The sequence below is a fragment of the Odontesthes bonariensis genome, chromosome 12 (genome assembly GCF_027942865.1).
Source record: "Odontesthes bonariensis isolate fOdoBon6 chromosome 12, fOdoBon6.hap1, whole genome shotgun sequence".
NCBI classification, from domain to species: Eukaryota; Metazoa; Chordata; class Actinopteri; order Atheriniformes; family Atherinopsidae; genus Odontesthes; species Odontesthes bonariensis.
The window spans coordinates 10255754-10283424 of record NC_134517.1 but is presented as its reverse complement, the minus strand read 5'-3'; the positions used below and the strand labels follow the sequence as shown (position 1 = coordinate 10283424).

General features: G+C 43.6%; 2 protein-coding genes across 2 annotated transcripts in view; one reads left to right on the top strand and one right to left on the bottom strand.

The window, feature by feature from the left end:
- Positions 1-17320, top strand: part of dnah7 (dynein, axonemal, heavy chain 7) — a 92543-nt gene extending 75223 nt beyond the window's left edge. The window contains exons 60-64 of the mRNA XM_075480439.1: positions 1841-2071; positions 3986-4138; positions 6542-6719; positions 10888-10991; positions 17068-17320. Coding sequence (XP_075336554.1) covers positions 1841-2071; positions 3986-4138; positions 6542-6719; positions 10888-10991; positions 17068-17274 — 873 coding nt within the window. The 3' untranslated portion in view covers positions 17275-17320. The remainder of the gene's footprint in view (positions 1-1840; positions 2072-3985; positions 4139-6541; positions 6720-10887; positions 10992-17067) is intronic.
- A 1311-nt stretch (positions 17321-18631) lies between these two features.
- The window catches only part of slc39a10 (solute carrier family 39 member 10), a 32190-nt gene continuing 23150 nt past the window's right edge, over positions 18632-27671 (bottom strand). The window contains exons 5-10 of the mRNA XM_075479066.1: positions 26799-26963; positions 26535-26643; positions 26134-26454; positions 23825-23905; positions 21624-21814; positions 18632-20905 (exon numbers count right to left, since the gene is read on the bottom strand). Coding sequence (XP_075335181.1) covers positions 20753-20905; positions 21624-21814; positions 23825-23905; positions 26134-26454; positions 26535-26643; positions 26799-26963 — 1020 coding nt within the window. The 3' untranslated portion in view covers positions 18632-20752. The remainder of the gene's footprint in view (positions 20906-21623; positions 21815-23824; positions 23906-26133; positions 26455-26534; positions 26644-26798; positions 26964-27671) is intronic.

Genomic DNA, 27671 nt, shown 5'->3' with positions numbered 1-27671 from the left:
CACTAATGCACTCCCATACCATCAGAGATGTAGGCTTTTGAGCTGAGGGCTGATAGCAAGCACTGTGCTCCCTCTCCTTGATCCCTTGGGCACATGCCTCCCCCCATCCCAACTTTATTGAGACGTGTTGCTATCATCAATTTCAAAATGAGCAAATTTTTTTCATGAAATAGTCAAATTCTTCACTTTTAACGTTTGATATGTTTTATATCAACATAAAATTAAAATATAGGTTTATGAGATTTGTAAAATATTACATTCTGTATGTATTTACATGGTACACAATTTCCAAATGTTTGGGAATTGGAGTTGTAATGGTTGACAACATAAATCACACTCTGACCCAGCAAATGCAAGTGCCACATGTACATACAGAATACACAGACTTGAGTGCATGCATGAAGCCTCATATACATAATAACACAGAATAACACAACATATGTGCGTTTCCTGAAGTTCCTCACTGTGAACTTAATTTTTAATGTCCTCCCCTGAAAATCCATCTATCTAGCATTAATTAAAGAGAAAAAATATAAATATTTTACAATATTTTACAAAAGGTTGTCTTCTTTTGACACTGCGGAGACACAGTATGACTCACATTGGCTTTGGTGGAGCTGTGTGATCTCACATCATTATATTTCAGTGTCGCAGAGTTGGACTAGGTTAGCTTGTTGTGGATTATATCTTACCTCGTCCCTGGAATTTTACATCAAGATCTACTTGAAGATGAAAGAAGTGCTGCTTCTCCCGCACAGTATAAAGAGATATTTATATGTTTGTCTTTTTTTTATTATTATTTTAAGACAGAGCAGCGTCTTCCACTTATCAGAAATGTTTCGCTGAGTTAAAAGTTAGATTTTTTTGGAATGCCTTAAACTTGAAATCAAGTGAGAGCAATGGGTCTCCACACAACACCAGAAAAGATGGGCTCTGTACATGCGCTTCTGTCAGCTCTGTATACAGAGGGAGTGCGAGTTCACAGCATCAGGCTCAGGTTGCCACAAACAGACAATTATCTCCACATTCGCCGTGACTGCTAGATTTAAAGTTAAAATTAAAACTCACTGGAGTCTGGAATTTATTCATATGTATTCCATTCAACATGATTAATATTGGCGTCACTCATGTGTGGACTTCATTAGCATCTAATATGGTCTCATCAGTCTCAATGATCGATAAACAGGGAGACACTTAAAATGGAATGAAGCAGCTATTTATCATTCTCCTACTGTAACCCTGGTGCCATTAGCCAATGATTATCCATTACCGGTGGCTAGTGACTAAACATTGTATAGGTAAATGGTGCAAGTTGGACTGAGGGCATAGTGGAGAAATCACAGATTAGAGTGAATAATTATCAGCATGACAGAGCATTAGAATTGTTGATGAGAGTTTGTCTAATTACTGTGTGGGAGAAATTGGACGGAAAATGCTGTGAAGCCTCTCAGTTTACGCTCTATGATGAGATCATAAGACTATACTTGGTTGAAATCTTGAGTGTTACTATTTGCTGTAGCTTAGGCTCAGGTCTATAAATAAAGACTGGGAAGGTGAAATTGAGAGGTAAGATATCGAGTGTCATTCTGTGTCCTATGAGATGTCTAAATTTAAATCAGTCTGGCATAAAGATGATGAAATATTAGCAAAGTAAAGTCAGACCTTCTTAGAATCAGGATCAAACTAACACCAGTGGAAAGGAGTCCTCAAAAGGGAATGCATAATATGACAAGTCCAAGACTGCAAATGATAATTTTCTCCGAAAACGATATACTGTCATCCCAGTCAGAACCCCGTGTCCTGCCTCCCCTTCTCATCAGTTCTCTGTGTCTCTGATCAGTCCCGCTCCTCAGCCGGAGATGCCAAATCCTCCGATGACATGGTCTTTGATGTGGCAGCTGACATCCTGAGCAAGCTGCCTGCAGACTTTGACTTAGAAGCAGTAATGAGGCGCTTTCCCACCAGCTACAATCAGAGCATGAACACAGTGCTGGTGCAGGAGATGGGCCGCTTCAACAACCTCCTCTGCACCACCCGAGACTCCTGTGTCAACATTCAGAAAGCCATAAAGGTACACACAAGCACAGGACAGGTAGAAGGAAGGGCAATGTAGTGACAGTGTCAAATTTGACAGTGATTTTTGAGTTTGTTGAAATTTTTTGCTCCACAAGTAACATTTTTAGCATCTCACCGCAGCACTAGCTTTCTGGATACTGAGTTACAAAACTTTGACCCTGGTGCAGTTCTCATAGGTCCTTATTGTTTAGATACTTATGGTATTGTGTATGACAAATGCACAGAAATCCCATTAAAATGCTTGTTTCAGAAAAACAGTAAGGCCAGATTGAACTAATTGTCATTGATTTTGCATTTGTGTGAAGCGAAAGCAATAATTCATCAGCACAGGCCCGCTTCTGCTGACTGATTACAGGGATAATACTGGAAACAAATTCTCAAAAATCAGATATTGTAAGCATTCAGCAGAACACCCCAAATGCTCTAATTTAGGATAGGTTTGTTAAATCAAGCAAGCAGAGTCTGTGAAAGTTATATTATATTAGCAACCATTTAGAATCTGTGTTGTTGTTGTTGGCGTCTTAGACCCATAAAGAAGCCAAGTGGTTTCTAGAGCAGGTCTTATTATCTCCATTTTTTTTTTTTTAAATTTCCATTTCAGAGTGCAACATTTGTGGGATAAAATATCCAAATTAATCACGCAACACGATTTACTAAAGATTGATGAAGCAAAATTACTTCCTGTTTCACCATTATTTTCCGCTAATAAAGCAATGTCTTCATTCATTTTGTGTTGAACATTGGAGCACTAAATGCTGCTAAGGGGAGACATTGCTTGGAAAAGAGAGAGGATCATCCCAAAAATGTGGCAATAATTAATATGACTTTAAGATGTTTAAGTGTTATTTAAAAACAGACCAAGAAGATGAAATACAGTTCAGATAAAAATTCCAGAGTAAAGGAAGAAAAGGAGGCTGTGTAATGATAAAATTCTTGCTACCCTTTGGTAATTTTTTTTACTTGATCATTCATGCCAATGCAATTGTCCCTGAGTTCTGAAAAACAAGAGGGAATTTGAACAGTTGAAGACAGACTTTTTTTATGAGAGCAAACCAGTCCAGCTTAAATGTTTTCAGCAGCTCAGTAAGTTATAAATGCGGTCACTTTCATGCTTATTATGTTTGTCAGAATGCAAGTAAGAAGTGTCTACATTAGGAAATTACCTGCAACTGATTGTCATCAGGTCTGCTTGTTTGCAGCCCCATACTAATTTCCGTTGCTACTGGGTGATTGTGGTGGTCATTATTGTAATGAACTGCTCGTGCCTGTGTTCATAAATGAGCACATTGTTAGCAAATCACTAGCGGAATTAGCCATTCGCACCTAGACCTTTTTTTTTTTTAATAGCAGCCTGCTTCTGATTTGTCTGGCTTAGCAAACCTGCTCCATAATTTTAATCAGGGTTTTTTTTTGTGTTTTGGATTTCTTATGTTGCCAGGGTGACACACTCTTGTAAATTGGAGGGTAGTCATAGCCATAAGCCTCAACATCGTCACGCTGAAAGAAATCCTATGAGTTTCTGAGGCTTTGGGTGTCATGCACGAGACTGTAATCAAGCTACATGAGATGTGCCATAGGGTTGCACGGTGGTGTGGGGGTTAGCACCATTCTGCTGTGTACCGTCTTTAGGAGAATGTACTGAAGAGAGCATAAAAGAGTCAGGAAGGGAATGAGCATGTGATCATTCAGACTGGTATCAAAGCTTCTCTACAGAGCAATAAGAGTCCCTTTTATGAGGTCGTCAACTTGTATCTCGAAAGAACTTGCATCTATTTCTTTCAACTAACCAACTCTTTCAGATTTTATTTGATGCCAAAGCACAATTCAAACAACTTCACATTTTTTAATTGTGTGTAATAAAAATGTGTGTGTTTTCTGCATATCTGTGTGTGTTGTTGTTGTTGTGCAGGGCCTCGTAGTCATGTCTGCAGAGCTCGAGGAGGTCGTCAGCAGCATCTTGACGGGTCGCATCCCAGGCATGTGGATGAAGAAGTCCTACCCCAGCCTCAAACCGCTGGGAAGCTACGTCAACGACTTTCTTGAAAGACTCCAGTTCTTACAGGTGCCTTAACACTCAAAATCACCTGATAACAACCACGTGATAAGGAAAAAGGAAAAGGAAAAAAAAAATATTTAGACATATAATGTCTGCGTGTCACTGGAACCGTTTTTCTTTTTTCTTCTTTTTTTTAAATTCTCAGACAACACAGGAATACGTTAAAGGAGGTCTTCGTAGACTTTAGCTGAAACTTGCTTGAGACACATAAGTTACACAGATGTGCTTCATAATGCACTGGAGGCGGGGGCATGTACTGAACACCCCTTCAGTCACATGAAAAACTCAGACAGGAAGTACATATGACCACATGACCTATCATGAGTCTACAAAGTGCGTCTGTTCATCACACAGTTCAGTTAGTTCCCACTAAAGAAATATTCTTCCTGTTCATCAGTGCTCAGCAGAGTGAAAAGAATGCAGAATGTGTGTGTGTGTGTGTGTGTGTCTGAGCGTTATCCAACTGAAATAACTGCTCATGACTCCCCACAAGGTGAACTGCAGTCACGGGTTTCTTATCTCAGACAGAGCAGGAAACTTTGGTCATTTTAGGAAAATTACTGTTCTAACCAGATTAGAGAAGAAAAATATCACTCCCATCTCAGCTAACTGTATTAAAAGCTTTGTGTAACCTTAAGGGCTACTGTATCTCTATAATTATAGATAAGTGGGTACTTTAATCCACAGTCTGCAGTGGCACCCAGGAGTGATTAAAAACTCACTGGCAAAGTTTACATGCACAGCAATGCTCAATACTTATATCAACCCATATAAGACCCAATAAAAAACTGCCATTAAAGAAGTATTTTCTGATCACCTTAACCTAAATAAGGTCATATTCGGAATAAGTGCTAATGTAGTTAAGCTATGTGGAGTATGCCGATCTTTGTCTCATTTTGTAGACATCCATTTGTCTTAATCGCAGTGTAATGCCCTACTGGAGCTTTCATGGCATCTGGCGACACATACATCTGCTTCACTAGTCACTGCAGAACAGGATGGCTGCCTGAAAAAGACTTTTGGGGTGAAGGACAAACACAAATTATGCTCTATGATTTGACAAATATGGATATAATGTAGGCTGTGGATGGACACAAACACTGCAGTGGTGCAGGGGGAAAAGGGAACGCCATACGTAAGGGAACGTGATATTGCTGTGCAGGTGCACTTAGCCACTGTCAACATCTGTAAATGTAAAGCTCTCTGTTCATCCTGTCATTTGTTTGTTAGGGTTCAGGCTGGAAACACGAACCTGAAATCCAATTTCTGTTTATTTTACAAATTAATATCATCTTAAAGCTGTTGTTCTTTGTGACCTACCCAAGAATTTGTGGACCACAAACATTAACATCTGGCCAGAGGTTGGGTTTCCTTATATTTTTACATGCTCCTACGCTGGGAAAATTCATTAAGCTAAGGCTGAAAGGGGGAGCTTTACATTCATAGAGTTTCCCTTGGCATAGCAAATGTGTTTGGCATAAACGGTATTCAGATTACAATTCTGCTGCCATAATGCTGGACAGGGCAAGGGGTAAAAAAAACAAAGCTAAGGCTGAAAAATGTCAATACTTTGAACATATTTGGAGTTAACTTTAAACGTTAACTCCCTTTCTGTACAAATCTTACTTGCAGAATAAATTTTTCCATTAAGTTTGTGAGGACTAGCAAACATCTAACCTTCATCCAAAATGCAGACCAAAGGAGCGTTGTTACACGGGCTTTTTTTCTTCCATGAAATCCAAAAACGTTGCAGTTTAACAGATTATAAATGGAAGATATTAAATTGTTTATCACGTCTATGGTTTGTCGTATTTTTCCTCTGAAATCTAGCCAGACTCAAAGTATTTACTGCACAACCCCCATTTCTGAATCTGGAATTTGGAATCAAATCAAAGCGCTGCATGTAGCCTTACAGTAAGAGTAAAATAAATATGTGGTTGGGCTATTTATATTTGTGCAGCCCACTCAAATATTTACATTATGTTGGAAACCCTGGTCAAGGTCATGTGAATGTTTGCCGCTTAAGGCTTACTTCCTGTTACCTGAAAGTGGTGCTAGAACCGGATCTTAAACTTGCTCTGTCCATGTGTCCAGGCCATGTGTCCTCTTGTGGGCCATTAGAAATCTGTAGCAGATTGTTGTCAACAGGTGGCGCTGTATCTTTAGATGAGTATTGTTGCAAATGTTTTACATCTGAAACTCTTATCAACTTTACCACACACATGCAAATGCTCATGCGAAGTTAATGAGTTTTCTGTTCACTTGGAATCAGTGGACTTTCAAGAGAGCATGCGCTAACTCTGGATGTTTGGGCTTTTAAAAACACAAAAAAACTTCCTAACCAAAATTGATCCATGAATCCTCTGTTTTGGTTTTGCATGTCTCTTTTCTGCCTCGTTTTGTGTTCAGGATTGGTGTGACGAGGGTACACCTGCTGTATTCTGGATATCTGGATTCTTCTTCACCCAGGCCTTCCTCACAGGCAGCCAGCAGAACTATGCCAGGAAACACACCATTCCAATTGACCTGCTAGGCTTTGACTTTGAGGTCCTGGATGACAGACAATTCAAACGACCCCCAGAGGATGGTAAGATGCCACTGAGAGTGGCTTTTAGATGGGTTGGGGTGTGGTTGTAGCAGGTCACTAGTTAAAGTTGTGTATCAGGGCCGATTTTGAAAGTGAAAAAGGGTAATATACAGTGAGGTTTCAAAGTCGAAAATTAAAGAAGTGGAACATAAGCACTGCGTGCAAGAGAAGAATCAAACAGATGAAATCTGTCATAAGGCTAACTTAATATAAGAGACAGGGTGCTTGCGCAAGTCTTGAAAGTCTTAATAAGTATGGAAAATAAATGTATGGTAGAATTTTACAGTATGCTCAAAGGCATTGTGAAATGAGAAATAGGAATGTAGGCTTTAAAACTATAATTTTACTAACTGGTCACCTCTCTGCTGGGGAAGGAGCCTGAGCTGGTGCGCGAGGCTGAGCGGTTCCGGCTAGATATAGTCGGACTCACCTCGACGCATGGCTTGGGCTCCGGAACCAGCCTCCTCGAGAGGGGTTGGACTCTCTTCCACTCTGGAGTTGCCCGCGGTGAGAGGCGTAGAGCAGGTGTGGGCATACTTATTGCCCCCCGGCTGTGCGCCTGTACATTGGGGTTCACCCCGGTAGACGAGAGGGTAGCCTCCCTCCGCCTTAGGGTGGGGGGACGGGTCCTGACTGTTGTTTGTGCTTATGCACCGAACGGCAGTTCAGAGTACCCACCCTTTTTGGAGTCCCTGGAGGAGGCACTGGAGAGTGCTCCTCCGGGAGACTCCCTCGTCCTGCTGGGGGACTTCAATGCTCACGTGGGCAATGACAGTGAGACCTGGAGGGGCGTGATTGGGAGGAACGGCCCCCCCGATCTGAATCAGAGTGGTGTTTTGTTGTTGGACTTCTGTGCTCGTCACGGATTGTCCATAACGAACACCATGTTCAGGCATAAGGGTGTCCATATGTGCACTTGGCACCAGGACACCCTAGGCCGCAGCTCGATGATCGACTTTGTAGTCGTATCGTCGGACTTGCGGCCGTATGTCCTGGACACTCGGGTGAAGAGAGGGGCGGAGCTGTCAACTGATCACCACCTGGTGGTGAGTTGGCTCCGCTGGTGGGGGAAGAAGCCGGTCAGACCTGGCAGGCCCAAACGTATTGTGAGGGTCTGCTGGGAACGGCTGGCGGAATCCCCTGTAAGGAGGAGTTTCAACTCCCACCTCCGGCAGAGCTTCAACCATGTCCCGGGGGAGGTGGGGGACATTGAGCCCGAATGGGCCATGTTCCGTGCCTCCATTGTTGAGGCGGCCGACCGGAGCTGTGGCCGCAAGGTGGTCGGTGCCTGTCGTGGCGGCAATCCCCGAACCCGCTGGTGGACCCCAGTGGTGAGGGAGGCCGTCAAGCTGAAGAAGGAGTCCTATCGGGCCTTTTTGGCCAGTGGGACTCTGGAAGCAGCTGATGGGTACCGACAGGCCAAGCGGAACGCAGCCTCGGCGGTTGCTGAGGCAAAAACTCGGGCTTGGGAGGAGTTCGGGGAGGCCATGGAGAACGATTTCCGGACGGCCTCGAGGAGATTCTGGTCCACCATCCGGCGGCTCAGGGGGGGGAAGCGGTGCACCGTCAACACCGTGTATGGTGAGGGCGGGGCTCTGCTGACTTCAACTAGGGACGTCGTGAGTCGGTGGGGGGAATACTTCGAGGGCCTCCTCAATCCTACCGACACGCCTTCCGATGAGGAAGCAGAGTTGGGGAGCTCGGACGTGGGACCTCCCATTTCTGGGGCTGAGGTTGCCGAGGTGGTCAAAAAACTCCTCGGTGGCAAGGCCCCGGGAGTGGATGAGGTCCGTCCTGAGTTCCTCAGGGCTCTGGATGTTGTGGGGCTGTCTTGGTTGACACGTCTCTGCAGCATCGCGTGGACATCGGGGGCAGTGCCTCTGGACTGGCAGATCGGGGTGGTGGTCCCCCTCTTTAAAAAGGGGGACCGGAGGGTGTGTTCCAACTATAGGGGGATCACACTCCTCAGCCTCCCTGGTAAGGTCTTTTCGGGGGTACTGGAGAGGAGGATCCGCCGGATAGTCGAATCTCGGATCCAGGAGGTGCAGTGTGGTTTTCGTCCTGGCCGTGGAACAGTGGACCAGCTCTATACCCTCCGCAGGATCCTGGAGGGTGCATGGGAGTTCGCCCAACCGGTCTACATGTGTTTTGTGGACTTGGAGAAGGCGTTCGACCGTGTCCCTCGGGGACTCTTGTGGGGGGTGCTCCGGGAGTATGGAGTGCCGGACTCCTTGATATGGGCTGTTCGGTCCCTGTATGACCGGTGTCAGAGTTTGGTCCGCATTGCCGGCAGTAAGTCGGACATGTTTCCTGTGAGGGTTGGACTCCGTCAGGGCTGCCCTTTGTCACCGATTCTGTTCATAATTTTTATGGACAGAATTTCTAGGCGCAGCCAGGGCGTTGAGGGGGTCCGGTTTGGCGACCTCAGAGTCGGGTCTCTGCTTTTTGCGGACGATTTGGTTCTGTTGGCGTCGTCAGGCCGTGACCTTCAGCTCTCACTGGAGCGGTTCGCAGCCGAGTGTGAAGCGGCTGGGATGACCATCAGCGCCTCCAAATCTGAGACCATGGTCTTCGGCCGGAAAAGGGTGGAATGCTCTCTCCGGGTCGGGAATGAGATCCTTCCCCAAGTGGAGGAGTTCAAGTATCTCGGGGTCTTGTTCACGAGTGAGGGACGAATGGAACAGGAGATTGACAGACGGATCGGTGCGGCGTCTGCAGTGATGCGGGCTCTGCATCGGCCCGTCGTGGTGAAGAAGGAGCTGAGCCAGAAGGCGAAGCTCTCGATTTACCGGTCAATCTATGTTCCTACCCTCACCTATGGTCACGAGCTGTGGGTAGTGACCGAAAGAACGAGATCGCGAATACAAGCGGCCGAAATGAGTTTCCTCCGCAGGGTGGCTGGGCTCTCCCTTAGAGATAGGGTGAGAAGCTCGGTCATCCGGGAGGGGCTCGGAGTAGAACCGCTGCTCCTCCGCATCGAGAGGAGTCAGATGAGGTGGCTCGGGCATCTGGTGAGAATGCCTCCTGGACGCCTCCCCGGTGAGGTGTTCCGGGCCCGTCCCACTGGGAGGAGGCCCCGGGGAAGACCCAGGACACGTTGGAGAGACTATGTCTCTCGGCTGGCCTGGGAACGCCTCGGGGTCCCCCCAGAAGAGCTGGAGGAAGTGGCCGGGGACAGGGACGTCTGGGTCTCTTTGCTCAAGCTGCTGCCCCCGCGACCCGATCCCCGGACCAGCGGAAGATAATGGATGGATGGATGGATGGCTTTAAAACTATAATTTTACTAACTGGTCACGTACTGTATTAGCCTAATGGGATGAGATGTGAGTGAAGAGACTGAATTCTACATACATTCATCCATCCATTAAATTTTTTTTTTATAGATAGTTTTTGTGACACTTGTTTGATGTGAAATTCATGTACTTGTGATTTTCATGTTTTGAAACGTTTTCATCAGTAAAAGCATAATTTACTGTGAATAATGCATTTGTTCATTGAATACTAGCCAATAAAAATGAACATTTCTAATAAAGACAGTTGGTACAATCTCAACCAATGAAGTAGGCAGTAGGCACACAAGTTACAAGTACATAAAGTAAAGGTCTTGGGGAAATTTTTTTTTTAAAAAGTCTGGAAAAAGTCTGGAATTTTAATTTGGAAAAAGAGCAAGCACCCTGAAGAGATGCAAAGTATTACGTGAGAAAGTAAGTTACAGAAGGCTTTTCTGCCTCTCATCTGCATGCAGGCCGGCATCAGCCCCTCGCTGTGCCTGCAGCTCTGCTCTGAGATTCTCACTCAAATCTCACATAAAACCTCACCCTCAATCAGTCCCCAGCTGGGCCCCCATCATGCTAACACAGATGATGCTTCCAAGCTACAAATTCGACAGTGTGTTTGTGCAATTGGGTGTGTGGTACTGACAAGACTCCAGCATCCAGTTATTGCTAAACAGCACCCTTTTGTCCTCACTTAATGGGAGATGTCATTGTATATGAGAAGGTTGCAGACCACAAGGCAGTTCAGCTTTCCAGTTAACATTGGATGTCTACATCTGCATGTTTTTTGGTAAGAGGAATCCTTTAAGCTGGTAGGTTAGGTCCAGTTCGGAGTACATCATTCTAATATCGCCGAACTTTTCTGACATCTGTGAACCGTGTATTTGTTTCAGGTGTTTACGTCAGAGGTTTGTTCCTTGATGGGGCCCGCTGGAACAGAAAGACCAAACTTCTTGCGGAGTCCTACCCCAAAGTGCTGCACGATCCCATGCCTGTGGTGAGGAGCACAACACAGATGCTGTCACATCACACACTCACACACTTCTTCTGACGAGTTTGTTCTAAGAACCCTCTGAAATCGTCTGATAGTAATGTGAACTGCCTTTTATTTCCCTCTCATTCATTACATGTTACATCCCGTTCATGATGGTTGATCCTTTTTTTTTTCCTGTCGGAGGTGTAAATCCTACTTCACTTTAAAACATGTTTTTAAATATTTAAGCTGTTTGGTTCAGTAGTTTATTGATGTGGTGTCAATTATTCCTGAGATTTGGAGTTTGGAGCTTTTAATTCATTTTTAAACAGGACGCACAGACTGTGAATCTTAGATGCCAGTGTTGCTCAGTCACTGCAGTGGAGCTCCACTACTAAAAGCTTAAATTCTACTGTCAAGTTTCCAAGATATAAAAGAAAGATTTGTTAGTGGTTTTACTGAAAATCTCTAGTTGTTTAAACGGCCATCTTCACCAAGTAGACATCATTCAGCTGTATTAGAGCTCACTAGGAACAATCAATTTATAAAGTATTTAAACTTGGAAGAAGAAAAAATACTCTGGGAGGGATGTATAAACGATGCATACACACAAAAAACAATGTGAGCCCCTTTTCCTACATACAAAGTGGGATTCATGAAATAAGAATGTTTGCACCTGCATATACACATTTAAGCCTGATATGACCCAACATACAAGCTATGCATTCATCTGATGCAGATGAAGGTCCTCCTTCTATACTTCTGATGCTGATGTGCGTTTTGGCCTCCTTCTTTCTTTCTTTCTTTTTTTTTAAACTTTCCATTCAGCAGTTTTTCTTATTCTGTTTGTGATTCTACTTTTCTGGTTAGATCTATTTAGTTGTGGTGCAAACAGTATTGTATATGCATTTGACTAATTAGGACAGGGTCACAATCTTTCATAGTTGGAAATGGGATCAGAAATAATAATAAGGCCTGTGCACGTGAGTGAAATTTCACAATTGAGATTTATAAAAATAAATATATATATATATATATATATATATATATATATATATATAGATAGATAGATAGATAGATAGATAGATATATCTATCTATCTATCTATCTATCTATCTATCTATCTATCTATCTATCTATCTATCTATCTATCTATCTATCTATCTATCTATCTATCTATCTATCTATCATAATTCTTATGCACTTCCCTGCCTTTTTTCCTATCTTTGTGTGTACACTCAGTTTTTGTCAGTTTAATGCATTTGGCCCTGGAGTCGGTAATTTGGCTTTCAAGCTCCCTTTTTCGTTCCCTTCTCTGTTTCTGCGCTGTTTCGCGTGAATGCCTTCGAGAGGAGACAGTGAGCGCCAGCGTCCTCACATTGAAACATTATGCTACTCTATAAATGAGTTACGATTCGATATTGAATTTTAATTGCAGTTTTAAACACAACTTATTTTCCAGAACTGCAGAGGGAAATGTGTAGGTTTCCAGTTTATTTTCATAGCTGTGAGATTTGACACCTCCGTGGGCACCAATACGCCTCACTGTCCTTGTATTAAATTTGGAGTGTGTAGCAAAAACGCTGCAGGTGACTTGTCAAAATGTCCTCGTTGCATGATCCTGTATATTCTTACATAAGACTCGAGGGAAGCAGGTTTTATTGATTCTCTTTGTCTAAATCTCTCTAGGTGCCAGAAATGAGGGAAGATATTATATTTATTAATAGAAAATTATGAAATGGGACAGAGTCCATTCTGGGTTTAAAAAACCCTCAGAGCTCTTTTTTCTAATTATTTTTTTTATTGTTTTTTTGCTTTTGTTCTATTGTGAGGAGAGAGAGACCAGCCACACTCTGGAGCTGCTCACGGCTCCCTGTTCTCTGGACTCAGCCGAAGCTTCAGCCCTGTTTTACACTCTGGCTGCAGGACACTCGTCTCCTTTGCCTCCCTTTCTCTTATTATTCACACAGCTTAATGTGGTGTATGAAAGTAGACTGACAGAAATGGAAAGAAGCAGCTGAGAGTGATGACTGATCACGTTTTCCTTCTTTTTTTCCTCCTCTCTTCTCTCTTCTCTACAATCCGTTCAGTGTCGATGAATAATGCACAGCACTGACTTTTTTAATATTCAGACATTTCAGGGCAAGTTATTAACAGAAGCAGTTTTTGACGAGAGCGGAACTCAATTAAAAATGTGTTTATTATTTGTGTGTGAACACAACAGAGGCTGGCTTTGAAATGCAAATCTGTGCTGAGGCGCCTGCTATGGAACCAGATTACAACTTCTGCGGCTGCAACTTTACAAACTGTTTTTTTCTGGGTTTCTTTTTATTTAAGACGTTTTGTTTTTTATTTGAGTGGCCCAGTTTATCCTTTTTGCATAAGCAATACATCTTAATAGCTCAAGGGAGCTCTTCCTTCTTTATGCTTTTGTTTAAGAAGTTTATGTCCCCAAAGTTCCAATTTGTAAGAAAACAAAAAGATCTAGGTTAGCTGCTTGATCTATATGTTCATCACTGCACTCTGACCCGGAAACAGTTTGTCCTGCAGTTGAAGCACGCTAAATGCCTTGACCAGTCAAAATAGAAAGAAAACAGACCCTAAACAATGACAACAGTTTGACAAAATGGTCTCTTTTAACCTTGTAGCACCCACAGTTGCAAATATGCAACAAGCTTTTTATTTATTTACATTGTATTTTTATTTATATTTTTATTTATATTACATTATTTGATTTTTTTTCAATTTACATACATTATTTACATTCATGTGTAATATTTTTTTACATTACATTTTATGTGCAATTACATGTTGTCACAGCAATCATTTTCTTGGCCAGTGAATTACACTCTGCTTTGCGGTGGTCTGTTCTAGTTCGTTCTGGTCTCGTTTGGTGTGGTCTGCTTTGTCCACCTTTCACAGCGATAATGGGAGGTCAGGTCTCCAAATTGTATTATTACAAAATTAATCAGGAAAGCCCACAGTTGCAAATATGCAACATTGCCTAAAATGATCAAAATTAGCCCAATTCCAAAAGTTCCAAAAATATTGGTTTATTCCCACCCAAAAATATGCAAGAAGAGCCAAAATGATTTTTTTCAATGATTATTCATATGCTTGGGTGCTACAAGTTTAAACGGAGTATGTTGAATTTTAAAATCACATCCTTTGGCCTGGCTGCTCTCTGCCAGCCCCACTGTAACACTCCACTCTGCTGCTTTCATTGACAAGGTTACTACTGCAAGGGCTCTCATCTCCACTCCTGCATCTGACCCCTCTGACCCTGCTCCTTGCTCGGCTGTGTTTGACTTGTTTGAGCCTCTGTCTCTGAAGGACTTAGAGGATGTGGTTGGCCAGATTAAGCCATCAGGTTCTCCCTGTGACACTGTCCCGCTTTACTTTTTTAAAGAGGTCTTTCCTAGTATCGGGCAGTCGGTTCTGGACATTATTAACAGCAGTCTGTCTTCTGGTGTTGTCCCCCAAAGTTTTAAACATGCTGTGGTGCAACTCCTGCTTAAGAAACCCAGTCTTGATCCTGGTGTGCTTGACAATTTTAGACCCATCTCCAAGCTGCCTTTTATTTAAAAATTTTTGGAAAAAGTTGTTTATACTCAACTAAAATCATTCCTGGATGAGCATGATGTTCAGGAGGTCTTCCAGTCCAGCTTTAAAACACTGCATAGCACAGAGTCAGCTTTATTAAGAGTTTTTAATGATATCCTCCTGGCGAATGACTCTGGAGACTATGTGACTCTTATCCTCCTGGACTTAACAGCGGCTTTTGATACTGTGTGTGGACCACAACATTTTGGTGCTTCGGTTGCAGCACCTAGTGGGCATCTCTGGTATCACCCTGGACTGGTTCAAGTCCTACCTGGCAGACAGAACCATGTGTGTAAGCCTTGGTGGTTCTGAGTCCCCCTCTGCTCTGCTACTATATGGGGTTCCACAGGGTTCAATTTTAGGGCCCCTGCTTTTTTCTCTGTACTTGCTGCCCCTGGGTTCCATCCTGAGAAAGCATGGTATCTCTTATCATTGCTATGCTGATGACAGCCAAATCTATCTTCCCCTAAGGAAGAAGGATGCTTTCTCTCTTAAACCACTTCTGTTATGTCTTGAAGACATTAAAGCCTGGATGTCCTTAAACTTTTTAAAATTCAGCAAGAATAAGACAGAAGTGATGGTGTTTGGTCCCAGTGGCTCTTGCGAATCCCCTCCTGTTGACTTGGGACCCTTGGTGCAATACAGGAAGCCAACAGTCACAAACTTGGGTTCTAAGATGGACAGTGATTTTAAATTGGACCGGCAAATTTGTGCAGTAGTGAAGTCCAGCTTTTTTATCTTGGGCAGCTGGCAAAGGTGAAGCCCTTCCTCGCACATACGCACTTTGAAACAGTAATCCACGCCTTTATCACATCTCGGCTGGATTACTGCAATCCACTTTAACTTGGAGTCAGCCAGTCCTCCCTCGCACGTCTCCAGTTAGTCCAAAATGCTGCCGCTCGCCTCCTAACTGGAACACGTAAGAGGGAACACATTACTCCCATTTTAGCCTCCCTCCACTGGCTGCCTGTGCATTTTAGAGTCCATTTTAAGATTCTTTTATTTGTTTTTAAATCTTTAAATGGGCTCGCCCTGCCTTACCTCTCTGAGCTGCTCCATCCTTAAGGCTCTAGCATGGTTGCCGCGTCTGCTAGCGCGAGCGGTGTTGATGACGTCACGATTTCGTGCCCGCCATGTATAGTGGCGCAAGTCGTTGCGCCAGTAGTTGCAATTTTCTCCGTCACACAGGTGGCGCTGCTACGTGACGGTTACCTCTACTCTACAACCACGAAAGTGGAGAAGAAAACAATGCCGCCGTCAAGAGCAAGAATACTGTAATTAATGATACTGCTGCAGTTTTCGGATCATTTTAATTTTTTAATTCAGTTAAAAGAGGTGAAGGTTTGAAGCCCCCGGCATCAACAGAGTCTCTGCCCTCTTCTTTGCCTTCACGTATCTGTCCCGTAGCTTCTTCCACACATTCTTACAGAACTCTCCCTCTTTCCCCAAAGTTCTGCCAATCTCTGTGCAAGAGTTTTGGGAGTTTACGTGCTCCCTGTGCTGTTTAACTGCAGTTTCGTACAGCTGCCTGTACAAACGCACCTCCTGACTGAGCCGGTCTCACATCGGTCCATCCGGTTTTTCGTTGGTGGCGCCGCCAAGTTACAAAAATCGACTGGTGCACGACAACGCGCTGCGCTGTCTGTTCAAGGGAAGCGCCAGGCCTGAAACGTCATTTTGACGTCACGGTGCGACACCGCCGTGACAGACGCGGCAACCATGATACCGCCTTTATGCTCCTGCCCGGTGCTTCAGGTCAGCTGATCAGCTGCTCCTGGAGGTACCGAGGGCCAAACGGAAGCTCAGAGGAGACAGAGCCTTTTCCGCTGCCGGTCCTAAACTGTGGAATGACCTCCCATTTCACATAAGATAGAGATATATCTATCCTAATTCTTATGCACTTCCCTGCCTTTTTTCCTACCTTTGTGTGTACACTCAGTTTTTGTCAGTTTAATGCATTTGGCCCTGCAGTCGGTAATTTGGCTTTCAAGCTCCCTTTTTCGTTCCCTTCTCTGTTTCTGCGCTGTTTCGCGTGAATGCCTTCGAGAGGAGACAGTGAGCGCCAGCGTCCTCACATTGAAACATTATGCTACTCTATAAATGAGTTACGATTCGATATTGAATTTTAATTGCAGTTTTAAACACAACTTATTTTCCAGAACTGCAGAGGGAAATGTGTAGGTTTCCAGTTTATTTTCATAGCTGTGAGACACCTCCTAAAAATCTTTAAAACACGTCTTAAAACCAATTTTTATTCCCTGGCTTTTATCCCAGCATAAGACTCTGTTTCTGTTATTATTTTATAGTTTTTTTTAATATTGTTATTGTTTATTATTGTTTTTACATTGTTCTTATGTTTTATGCCTTATATTTCGTGTTGTTACTCATGTACAGCACTCTGTTTCAGCCACGGCTGTGTTAAAGGGCTTTATAAATAAAGTTGAGTGGAGTTTCTGCCAGCCCCTCTGTAACACTCCACTCTGCTTCTTTCTGCCAGATGTGGCTGAAGCCCATGAAGCGACAGGACGTTCCTCAGAGAATGTGTTATGTGGTGCCCGTCTACAAGACAAGCGAACGGCGGGGAACCCTGTCCACAACAGGACACTCCACCAACTATGTCATCACCATGACGCTAAACTCCGACATTCCTGCTGAGCACTGGATCAGACGAGGAGTCGCTCTGCTCTGCCAGCTAAGCTTTTAGTCCCCGCCTTGCTTTCACACTCTGACGCCTCATTAAAAAGTATACAAAGCACACACTCAGATGCTCTCTGTCCTTTCTTTGCTGAACTTCAGGCACATATGTGAGTGCAGTATTTATAGATGTTATGGATACACAGCCAGCAAACTGCAGTGTGACCGTTCTAACAGCAGCACAGCACAGAAACTCAGCCCAACCTTCTATGTTTGGTTCATAAATGGGTGCTTCTTTCAAAGAGCTCTGGTATTCACAGTAACATGCAAAAGTTCTGCTTGATCACAAGTTCTGTTACTGTGAAAAGCTAAAGATGACCCGATTTGAAAAAGATTAAGCATTTCTTTAATATTTTAAGCTACATTACTCTTTCATCTAGTTTAAAAAAAACGACAACAAAAGTGAAAGTTTTGGCCTGCTACACGGTTGGTGCCAACCCCTTCAGCTCATTTTCCAGCTTGAAAATGTTTTATGTATTCAGTTCAGTCTTTCATTCCTTTTTTGTGTGATTTTTGCTCATTCTTCCTGGAAGAGGTCTCTAGTTCTGTCTGATTCTTTGACTGCCCTGCAGGCCCTGCTGCTTTCAGATCTATTTACAGATTTTACAGTGATGTTTAGGTCAGCGGACTGAGGCAAAGCTTCTACCTTGTGCCTCCAAAGGTAATCAGTTGTGGATTCTGAGGTTCAGGATCATTATCTCTCCCATCTTTTTCCATCTCTTGGAAAAATCTTTTGATCTCTCAGGTTTCAGTTCAACCTTGATCGCTCGTTTTTAAATAAAAATGTTGACATTGGGGTGGTTAAGCAGGCGCCTCATGTACAGAGGTTGCAGTCCTCGCTGCAGCTGGCCCCGGTTCCAGTCCCCCATCGGACGACCCTTTGCTGCATGTCATTCCCCCTCTCTCTGCCCCCTGCTTCCTGTCTCTCTTGAACTGTCCTATCCATTGAAGGCATTAAAAAAAGCCCAAAAAATTAAATAATGTTTACATTACCAATTAGCCTATAACCTTTTCCTGCTTTCTTAACAACAATTATTTGAATTTTTCAGAGTTCTGCACAGGTGACGAGAATTTCTTAAACTTTTAGATGGGGCTTTATGCACCGTGAATTCAACAAAAAAAAGTTACAAATCTTCAATAAAATGTTGAAAAGAGAGACTCATCTTCAACTTCATGCCACATAGAGATCAGACAATCTGCCCAAAAACAGGGGTGTGGAGGTGCCTAAACATCTGCATGCCAGGAGCTAATGTTGCCAACAGTGCTGATGTGGGAATGCAAACAGAAGCTTCCAGCTAACAGTGCTGTGGTTCTGCAGCTGCACAACAGCTGTCTCTGAGAGGTTACAGCACAACCAGGAGTCCAGGATATTTTCAGAGTTTATTTTCCTTTTTGCGATTGGGATAATACACAGACAGGCAAACAGCAAAAATGTCACATTTGGCATTTTACTAAACAAATACAAGAAAGCAAAAATGATCATGTTTTTTTTTTGTGTGTGTCAAATTGCCATTGAGGAATCTTTATTTTTGGGGCATAGTGTCTACTCTTTTCAACAAATCAAAAACTAAAGGAATGACTGAACTAATAGACCAAAGGACAATGATGAGATGCATATATATATATATATATATATATATATATATATATATGCTTTAAGATAACACAAACAGGCTTTAAAAGCAGTCACACTATACCCCAAGGAATTCCCCATGATCCTTACTGTGTCATTTAAAAGGTAACAAAGGTTTTCAATATTTCAACTTTGCAGAACAGAGAAAGACACAATTTTGCACTCGACACAACATCTACCGTTTTACTCATGCACGATTCAGTCAATACAATGGCATGAGTTCAATGAGACTGAGGATGATTTACAGCCATTTAAGACACAGACGATGGATGTCACACAGTGACAGGATAAATGACGTCACACACATTCATGTGTGCGCTCCAGCAGCTGAAGCTACGTTTGGCAGCTTAGCATATTAGTGGAATGTCAGGGCGGGGAAGGAAGAGCCGTGTCAAGCACCAGCCACTGAAAAATCTTCACTGTGGCCACTTTTGGCTTTCTTTGCTCAGTGAACATAAAGTACGCTTCCAGAAACGGAGAAATGCTCGACAGTAATGTCACGGATGAATATTCTTTGTTTCATTATCTGACAGCCTGCCTGATCATCAAGTACAGTTGCTCCAGTTATTTGTTACAGATTGTCGAGAAGTTACTTTAATTTTTTACAATAGTACTTAAAAAAAACAAAATTGTTAGCAGAAGTTGAAATGAGCTTTTAGTTGCATACTAATACTACTAGACACTGCGTAGACTACATGTGTGTACAGCACCTAAAAATCTGCAGTGATGTGACAACTGAACGGAACCTCCTACTGTGATTTCACATTCACTGCAGGCCGCTCTTATTCAGGCACCCTAAATAAACCTACTCCACTACAGCACTTTATGATGAAGATGACTAAGTTCATCCAAACTCACAGTTTGAAGTTGCTAAATATCCCAAAGAAAAAGAACATATACCTGCCTAAAATGAAAAGGTCTCATTTGGCTACAGATTGTCAATCAAATCCCTACAAAAACGTGGTCAGACATTCATGATATGCGTTTCATAAATAAAAAATAAGACTGACTTATTTGTAAAGGCAGGTATGTTGGCAGCAGTTCTCTCCTCAACCACTAGGTTCAGTTTTATGTAGAAATATCTGAATAGACAACAAAACAGACAAATAATCCCTCGTAGGTACGGTCAGGGGAACACTTTTCTATTTTGACACTGCAGCTTAAAAGCTGTCAGTTCTGTGCGGGTCGTGCAACATGAGCTAAAGGCTTTCTTTTGGGTAGAGCCGCTAGCTAAACGGAGCTGTGTGTCTCTTTAAGGACAGTGTGATGGTGTGCAGTGCAGCTGTGGAGCTGCTCCAGTGGCCGGGGCTTGTCACACCGGTGTTTGATGAGCGGCACAGTGACAGCGAAAGGTGATGATGGATTGCAGGTGGAACACACACAACAGATGGAAAAGGCATAGACGACGGGACACAGCACAGAGTGGATGAGGTGGGGGGGCACGACGACGACATACTAACGACAAGTGGTGATGGATAGGCGGCGAGCGAGCTGCAGGGCCTGACAGCTGCCTCTTTGCAGGAAAATATATCCGGCACTACGTCACTGTCTACAGCCCTTTTTCAAGATGGAGTTCAAAGGTTTGGAGCAGAGGGGGTCTTTTCTGGTGGTGCTCTTCTTTTGCTTCACAGGGAGCAGACGGGTTGGCGCTGGTGGTGGAGCAGTAGAGTGTAAACATCACCAGCAGAGTCGTGATATTTGCAGAAGCCACTACTGCATGTTTGGAATGGAGGCCACGAATGAGACTCAGTGCATGCAAGACAAGGCCGGTACATCGCAAACAAAGCACGTTAAGGCCGAGAAGAACGACGCTGATGCTTCCAGCTCTCCCCTCCTCCTCCTCCTCTTTTCTTGGCTAAAAGCCAAAATCGAAAACAATGCGGTCTTCAAAGATGGCGATTAGCAACATGATGGCGAACCCAGTCAGCAGGCCCAGGTTCTGCAGGATAAAGTGTCCCAGTTGGCAGCGTTTGTGCTCCTCACTGTCACCGTGAAGCATTTCTGGCAGCTGTTGAACAAATAAAGGAATCAGTCGGGATGAGATTTTCAGGAAAAATTATTTCAGATGAACAGATTTTCAGGATACAGAGAAAAGAGGACTGAGACGGTCAAAGTTAAAGGGATAGTCCGCCTCTTTTGACATGAAGCTGTATGACATCCCATATTAGCAATATCATTTATGAACATTGACTTACCCCCCGCTGCGTCCTGTGAGCTGAGTTCCAGCCGAGTTTTGGCGTTGACGAAGGTAGTCCGGCTCGTTGGCTGGGGCCACAAAAATAAAGCGTTTTGCTTCTCAAAACAATATGCGTTCAAAAGAGTAATACATTTGCATCACAAAATCGTTCTCCAGAAAAAGTCAGACCTCACCATCGCTTGGCCCTATTTTCTCTCCCTTCGTATCACTGCGTGCTGCCACCTGCTGACAGCTGTTACGGTGTTTACTGCTCGGTCTGCACGGTTTAAGAAGGGAGAGAAATAGCGCCAAGCGATTGTGAGGTCTGACTTTTTCTGGAGGAACGATTTTGTGATGCAAATGTATTACTCTGTTGAACTCTTTTCTGAAAACTCGGCTGGAACTCGGCTCACAGGACGCAGCAGGGGGTAAGGAAATGTTCATAAATGATATTGCTAATATGGGATGTCATACAGCTTCATGTCAAAAGAGGCGAACTATCCCTTTAAGCGATTGTTGTTGTTTTTTTTGGAGGGGGGGTCCAACTTACCATATCCACCAGAGCCACATAAAGGAACATGCCAGCCGTGATGGCAAAGATCCAGTTGGTGACATTGTGCGTGTACTGGCCCACAGCTGTGCCAATAATCATGCCAACGTAGGCCATGAGGGCGGACAGCAGATTGTAGACAATGGCCTGCTTCACAGACATCCCAGCTTTCAGCAGCACTGCAAAGTCACCTGTCAGGAAGAGGAAACGCTGATTTCAACACCGTGACACTGGTTCTCCAGCATTCCAGTGCTGATTGGAACACACGTCTAACCTCTGTGACGTGCACTGTGCTCCTTCAGGACTCCTTACTGAGGAGCATGGCGTTTTTTACTATTTTCCTCAGCATATTGGAACTGCCGTCGCTGATGATGTGAACCTGCACTAAACAATCCCCTTCCACCTCTACCTGTCCAAAAGTAGGTGGAAAACACAGAGCTGCACTCTCCAAGAAATGTATTCTAACTCCCCTCTGATGTGCTTATGATTACATATGCATGCTGTAGCCTCTCTACCCTCTTCAATCATTGTCAGGCCAAATGCAGGGAGCGGCCCAAGTCTCAGCGGAAACGCCCTGGATTTGGAAAGAGAGAGATGAATGCTGAGAAGAGTGGTGGCCTACATTTCCTGCACCATGTAATAAGCGGCCTCTTTTCCTCGCTAATTACCACAATGAATATATTACCACTCTGCTCTCATCCATCAATCAGTGCCAGGGAAAAGAGAGAAGAAGTCCACAAACACCTCACTTCAGTGACATTCCCCCCCCCCCCCTCCTCCTCAACGAGCTGCAGTGCTTCCTTCCTCCTCGGTTCCAATCCGTCAGACACGCCTGCCACCGCCTCATCTACCGCAATTAACACACCCATCACTGCCAATTAGCTTCACTACGGGTGGTTAAAGGATCCTCATGATCATCACATTTTTCCACCCAGATGCCAGTCAGGGGACGGCTTTTGTGTCGGGGCTGAGCTGAGAGGTGCACCTGTTAAACTGCTGCGTTTGTCTGACGAGTGGCTCGACGGGATGAAAGCGCAACAGCAAGCGCCGCTTACGCCCGAGCACGGAAACAACCGCAAATCACATGGAGACAAAGAAAAGCAGCCCGAGAAATCCTCACGTGCACTCTGAGACGGGACTCCAGTGCTGCGGTTACCCATCCGGAAACTCAGCTACAGCCGAGTGAAACGAGAGTGATTATAGAACTACATTTTGGAGGTGAATTGATGTTATATGCAGCTGGCATTTCACACACAGCTGGATTTTCTGGCACTTTAAAGCAAACTTTAAAGCAGCAATATATTAAAACACGTGTCACGTCCTTGATAACAGATTTCGTTGTTATTTAGCCCCCAAGACAATAAGAAGGCGGCAAGATCCTGTTGATAAACAAAAGGGGGACAAACCCACTTTATGATACACTGCCTCACACATGTGCTCTTCACATGTGACACACAACCCCACCACCTCTTCTTCTCACTATAAACAAATAGGTTCGGGAGGGCCTGATGGACTAAATAAAAACACAGCTGATAGCTTCGGTTCGCTGCTGCTGGATCTAACGGAATCAAACGTGTCCTCAGACGACAGACTGCATGCAAATCAGGCACCAGCAGCGCTTTCTGTTGGACTGAACGTGTGCCAGACGCGCTCCATCATCCTCGCTAATGGATATTGACACGTTATCTCAGTGATGTCAAACAAAAAAATGCTAATTCTTCTGAAGTTAGGACAACAGTGAAGATTACTGATGCAGCAGAGATGTTTAAAATTCAAAGCATGAAGTTTCAGTTGCGTGTGAGGCAGTGATTATAGGCCAAGCCTGCTGGGGCGCCTCTGATGTCACAGCTTTCCTCACTTTGCTCTCTTTTCCCCGTGTAATCTCTCAAATTACTTTATGTACATTTGGCATTATTGTTGTTGTCAATTCTAATGAATTGGATTATGATTATAATGAATTGAACTCCCATTGGCTTGAATTGGACTGTATTATTTAAGTGCCTTGAGATTTGTTGTAATTTGCCGCTATATAAATGAGACTGACTTGAATTGAATTGATTCTGATTATCATTATGTGAAGAAACAGAAAATTCTTCACAAACCACCCAATAATGAATGTGTATTGTGTTTAGTGAGTAAATTACTCCTGCTTTTGACTTTAAAAAAAAAAAAAAAAAACATTCGGCTCTTGTTGCACTCACCAAGTTCATGAGGTAATTCGTGGCAGAAAACGGCCACAGATGTACTGATGCCACCAGTCAGGTTTGCACTGAATGCTGCACCTGTAGAGACAAAAAGCAGAGCCACCAACAGTTAGCTGAGAAGATGGATACTCCTCTCTAACCCACCACTAAAATATTAGGCACGAGGCAGCAGCTCGACTCAGACAGATTTCCAGGAGGCTTTACTCTTTCTGAACAAGCCAACATGTTGGGAAGAAGCCATTTGAGACATAATCCTAATTTCACTAATAGCCACAAAAGCCTTTTTTACACTTCAGCTCTTGTGTAGGTTAAAGAATCGAGTTTTCTTTATTTACATTTGGAGAGAAACAGGCGAGTTCCAGTTTCCAGTTGTTCCACACTGACCTTGCTTTTATGTTCAACATACAAACATAAGCGCAATGTCAATCTTCTCACAGCAGTGAACAATATTAACACTGGCGTGGGAAGAAGATGTGGCAGCATCATCCCTGCACAGCTCACAGAGTTTGATGCATTATCTAAACACATTACCCACCAATAACTACTTCTTTCAGTGGTATCTCAAACTCATACAAATATAGTTTGAGGTGGACCTTTTGTTTTGTAGAGTTGCACAAAAACAAACAACATAAACCCTCAACATAGTCCGAATGAACTTCATTTCTGGACTGAGGTGTCAGTGCTTTTCCATTCAAACTGACAAAATCCTAGCTTTTCCGAGGTTTGGCATCAGTCTAGAGCCTGAAATTCATTTCCAGTTCAAGTCTGCTTGTTCCACAAATGAAAGAAAATAAAAAAACAGGATGAAACTATCAAAAACTGTAAGAAGAAATATTTAAAAACATTCTGTTTTTAATCAGAATGATATACTAAATTCTTCACAGAACACATACAGGACAGAGGATGTTCTGGATAGGTCTTACACACTCAAACATCACACCTGGTGATTTTCCACACGCTTTGTGGTTTTGTGCACCTGTCCAGAAGTTCTGGCTTGAGGTTTGTGAGGACCTATCAACATGGCTCGAGTGTAATATTGTGCGTGCTGGGTGACATCAACATGGAAAGGAACTCGGCACGCATGGTCCTCACTGTCTTATTGTCTTATTCTCGTGAACTGGAAAGCAAAGAACATTCTTCTTTCAGTTCATATTAGCATGGAGACAATGTCTGCCTCCTCCAAACATTCATCGGCTGAATGTGATTCTCTCTGGTCGCCGCTGATTATCTCCATCACTTAGTGGTGTGTGTGGGGGGGGGGGGGTTTGCCGTCTCTCTGGGGCGGGGGGCCTGGAGACTTCGGGGTTCTGGTGGTCTGCCAGGGTGTGGGGGCTGGGTTGGTCATTGTGGGGGAGCCATGTATCTGGCCTATCTGGGGTCTATGCCTGGGGGGGTTACATCGGTACGCCATAGTGTGGGTGGGTAGTTGCTCTGGGGCCTCCGATGTGTCCTCAGGGTTTTACTTCAAGGGTTGTGGTGGGTGGAGCCACTTTGGTGGTCCCCTTTGCTGCACTCTGCAGCCACATGCCCCTCAGTTTTAATTACACCTTAGACACACTAGGCTTGGGGGGGGGGGGGGTGTGCTGAGTGGCAGATGCTTCTGATGATTCTTCGCCTGGTTTCCCCACAGAGGCCGTAGGATGTTTTCTGTTCAGCGTTTCTACAGATGTAGCCGCGAGTTGTCTGGTTTTGTCTTGTTCTTCTCATTGTCTTCTATCATTCCTCATTTTTTTTCTTTGCTCTTCCTCTTTCCTTGTTCTCCCATCAGGATCTTCATTAATATGTATAAAGTGTTGTAACAAAAATGAATAAATAAGCAGTACTTGGGCGTCAAGGGGAGCTTTACACTCGTAAAGCTTCCCATGGCAAAGCGAATGTGTTTGGCACAACATGGTATTCAGATTACAATTCTGCTGCCATGATGCTGGACAGCACAAGGTGAAAAAAAAATGTGTCCCATGTATAACTATGTAGGCCTTACTTTTCTTTGAGTACACGAGAAATGATTCACTTTCAGAATTTACCCATTCAAAAAAAAAATCATTTTGGATTTATGTAGCTTATTTTTTTCTTGAATTATAAGCAACATCAATATTATTTCAATATATAATCATAAATACAATCATCTCAGATCTTCCGAATCATATTGACAGCTTGGACAATAGGTATAGTTTAGGGATTTGTACCATTATGTTTTTTAGCATTTCAGTTGAAGTTACACTTTATGACGAGTTTAAAATTTTAGATTTTTGTCACATGACATAACATTTCCACGAGCAGATTTAAACTATAAATGAACTAGTTACCTATAGCGAGACCGTCGCTGAAGTTATGCATGCCGTCTCCCATGATGACCATCCAGGCAATGCTGGCTATACCAGCGTCCTTCATCTCCTGGTCTGAGTGGCAGTTTCCTCCATGAGAGTGGCCGTGTCCGTGCGAATGGCTGTGCCCGTGATTGTGCTGCTTGGCTTTGCGGCCATTCTCCTTGGTGGGGGTCTCTTGGTCTTGCTGGGGGATTGCGGGAGCGTGCGGTGTCTTGTTGGTGGGAGAGTCAGGTGTCTGGAGCTCTGTGAGCTGCGTGTCGTCGTTTCCGCCGTCAGAGGAGATGACTGTAGTGTCTGGGTCTGAATGAGAGGGGAGATGTTACAGTGATGGCTCTGGGCACTAAGCTGCTGTGAAGTCTGCGTGACCAAACGTCTCTTACCTTCACTGAGTGGCTTCAGGTGCAGCCACTCCGCATCTGAGCGCCGGTTCAACTTGTGATCTGACAACTTCCTGCCGATCTTACCCTCCTCACTCACCTTCTTTAGGCCCTGTGAGCAGGGATACAATTTCATGCTCCATTCACAGACATGCTTTTTTTACACTTTGTAACCTTAAATAGTCTCAGCAAAAAAAAAAAACAAACTTAGAAAAAGGACAAAGTCCAGTGTTAGAAGTGTTTACAGCACGGCCATGTTTGTCTCACCCTCTGGTCTTTGTAGTGCTTAAACATGCCGATACAGTGTTCGATGATAAAGAGCAGATAGATGCCGGCCAGCGCCGTCAGCCCTTTCCACACTCCATCAAAATCTGTCACCAGATCAGTGTCATGGCTCGCCGTGTGTTGGCTGTGATCGTGCTGCCCCTGAGACTGTGAAGAGGAGGAACACAGAGTGACTGAGAGGCGGACGAGGATCACATATTACTTCGTAAAATATGATTTTAAAATGACATTAATGAATTAATTGTTTGAGGGATTTCCCCCCCCCCCCACAAGAATTAAAAAAAAGAAAGACAATCCAGAAGATGCTAATTTTATTGTAATTCTTGCAGTTAAAGACCAATTTGCATGTTGTATTTCTCACTAAATAAGAACATATTTCGTGGAAACGTAGGTTTAAAAAGTTATTGCTTGGTTTGATCAATTTAACCAGAAAGAAATGCCATAATTCAGAGGAAAAAGTAGGCATTCATACTGCATCATATTATGGCTGCTGACAGGAACAACAGTGACAGAACTGTCGGAGATCCAGCTCTACGAAGACAACAACAGGTCCTGTGAGTCTTCTCTTCTATTTTTTAAACTGTTTACCATTTGCCTGATGGTTGTTCTGTAAATATTTTAACATTTGTAGAGTTTCTTGTATGCATGGATCGGGTTTTGGACACTTTTGCGTCGCTGCCTGGGAATTTGTTGATTGTTCTTTTGTGACTTCCTGTTGGTGGATTGTACAGGTGCTGTCAGACAATATTTACACCACGTACAATGGTGTACGATCAAATTCACATGAATATAGACTGATTTACAAATATGCATTACTTGTTCTGTAAACAGATTTAAATGCAATATAAAAATGAT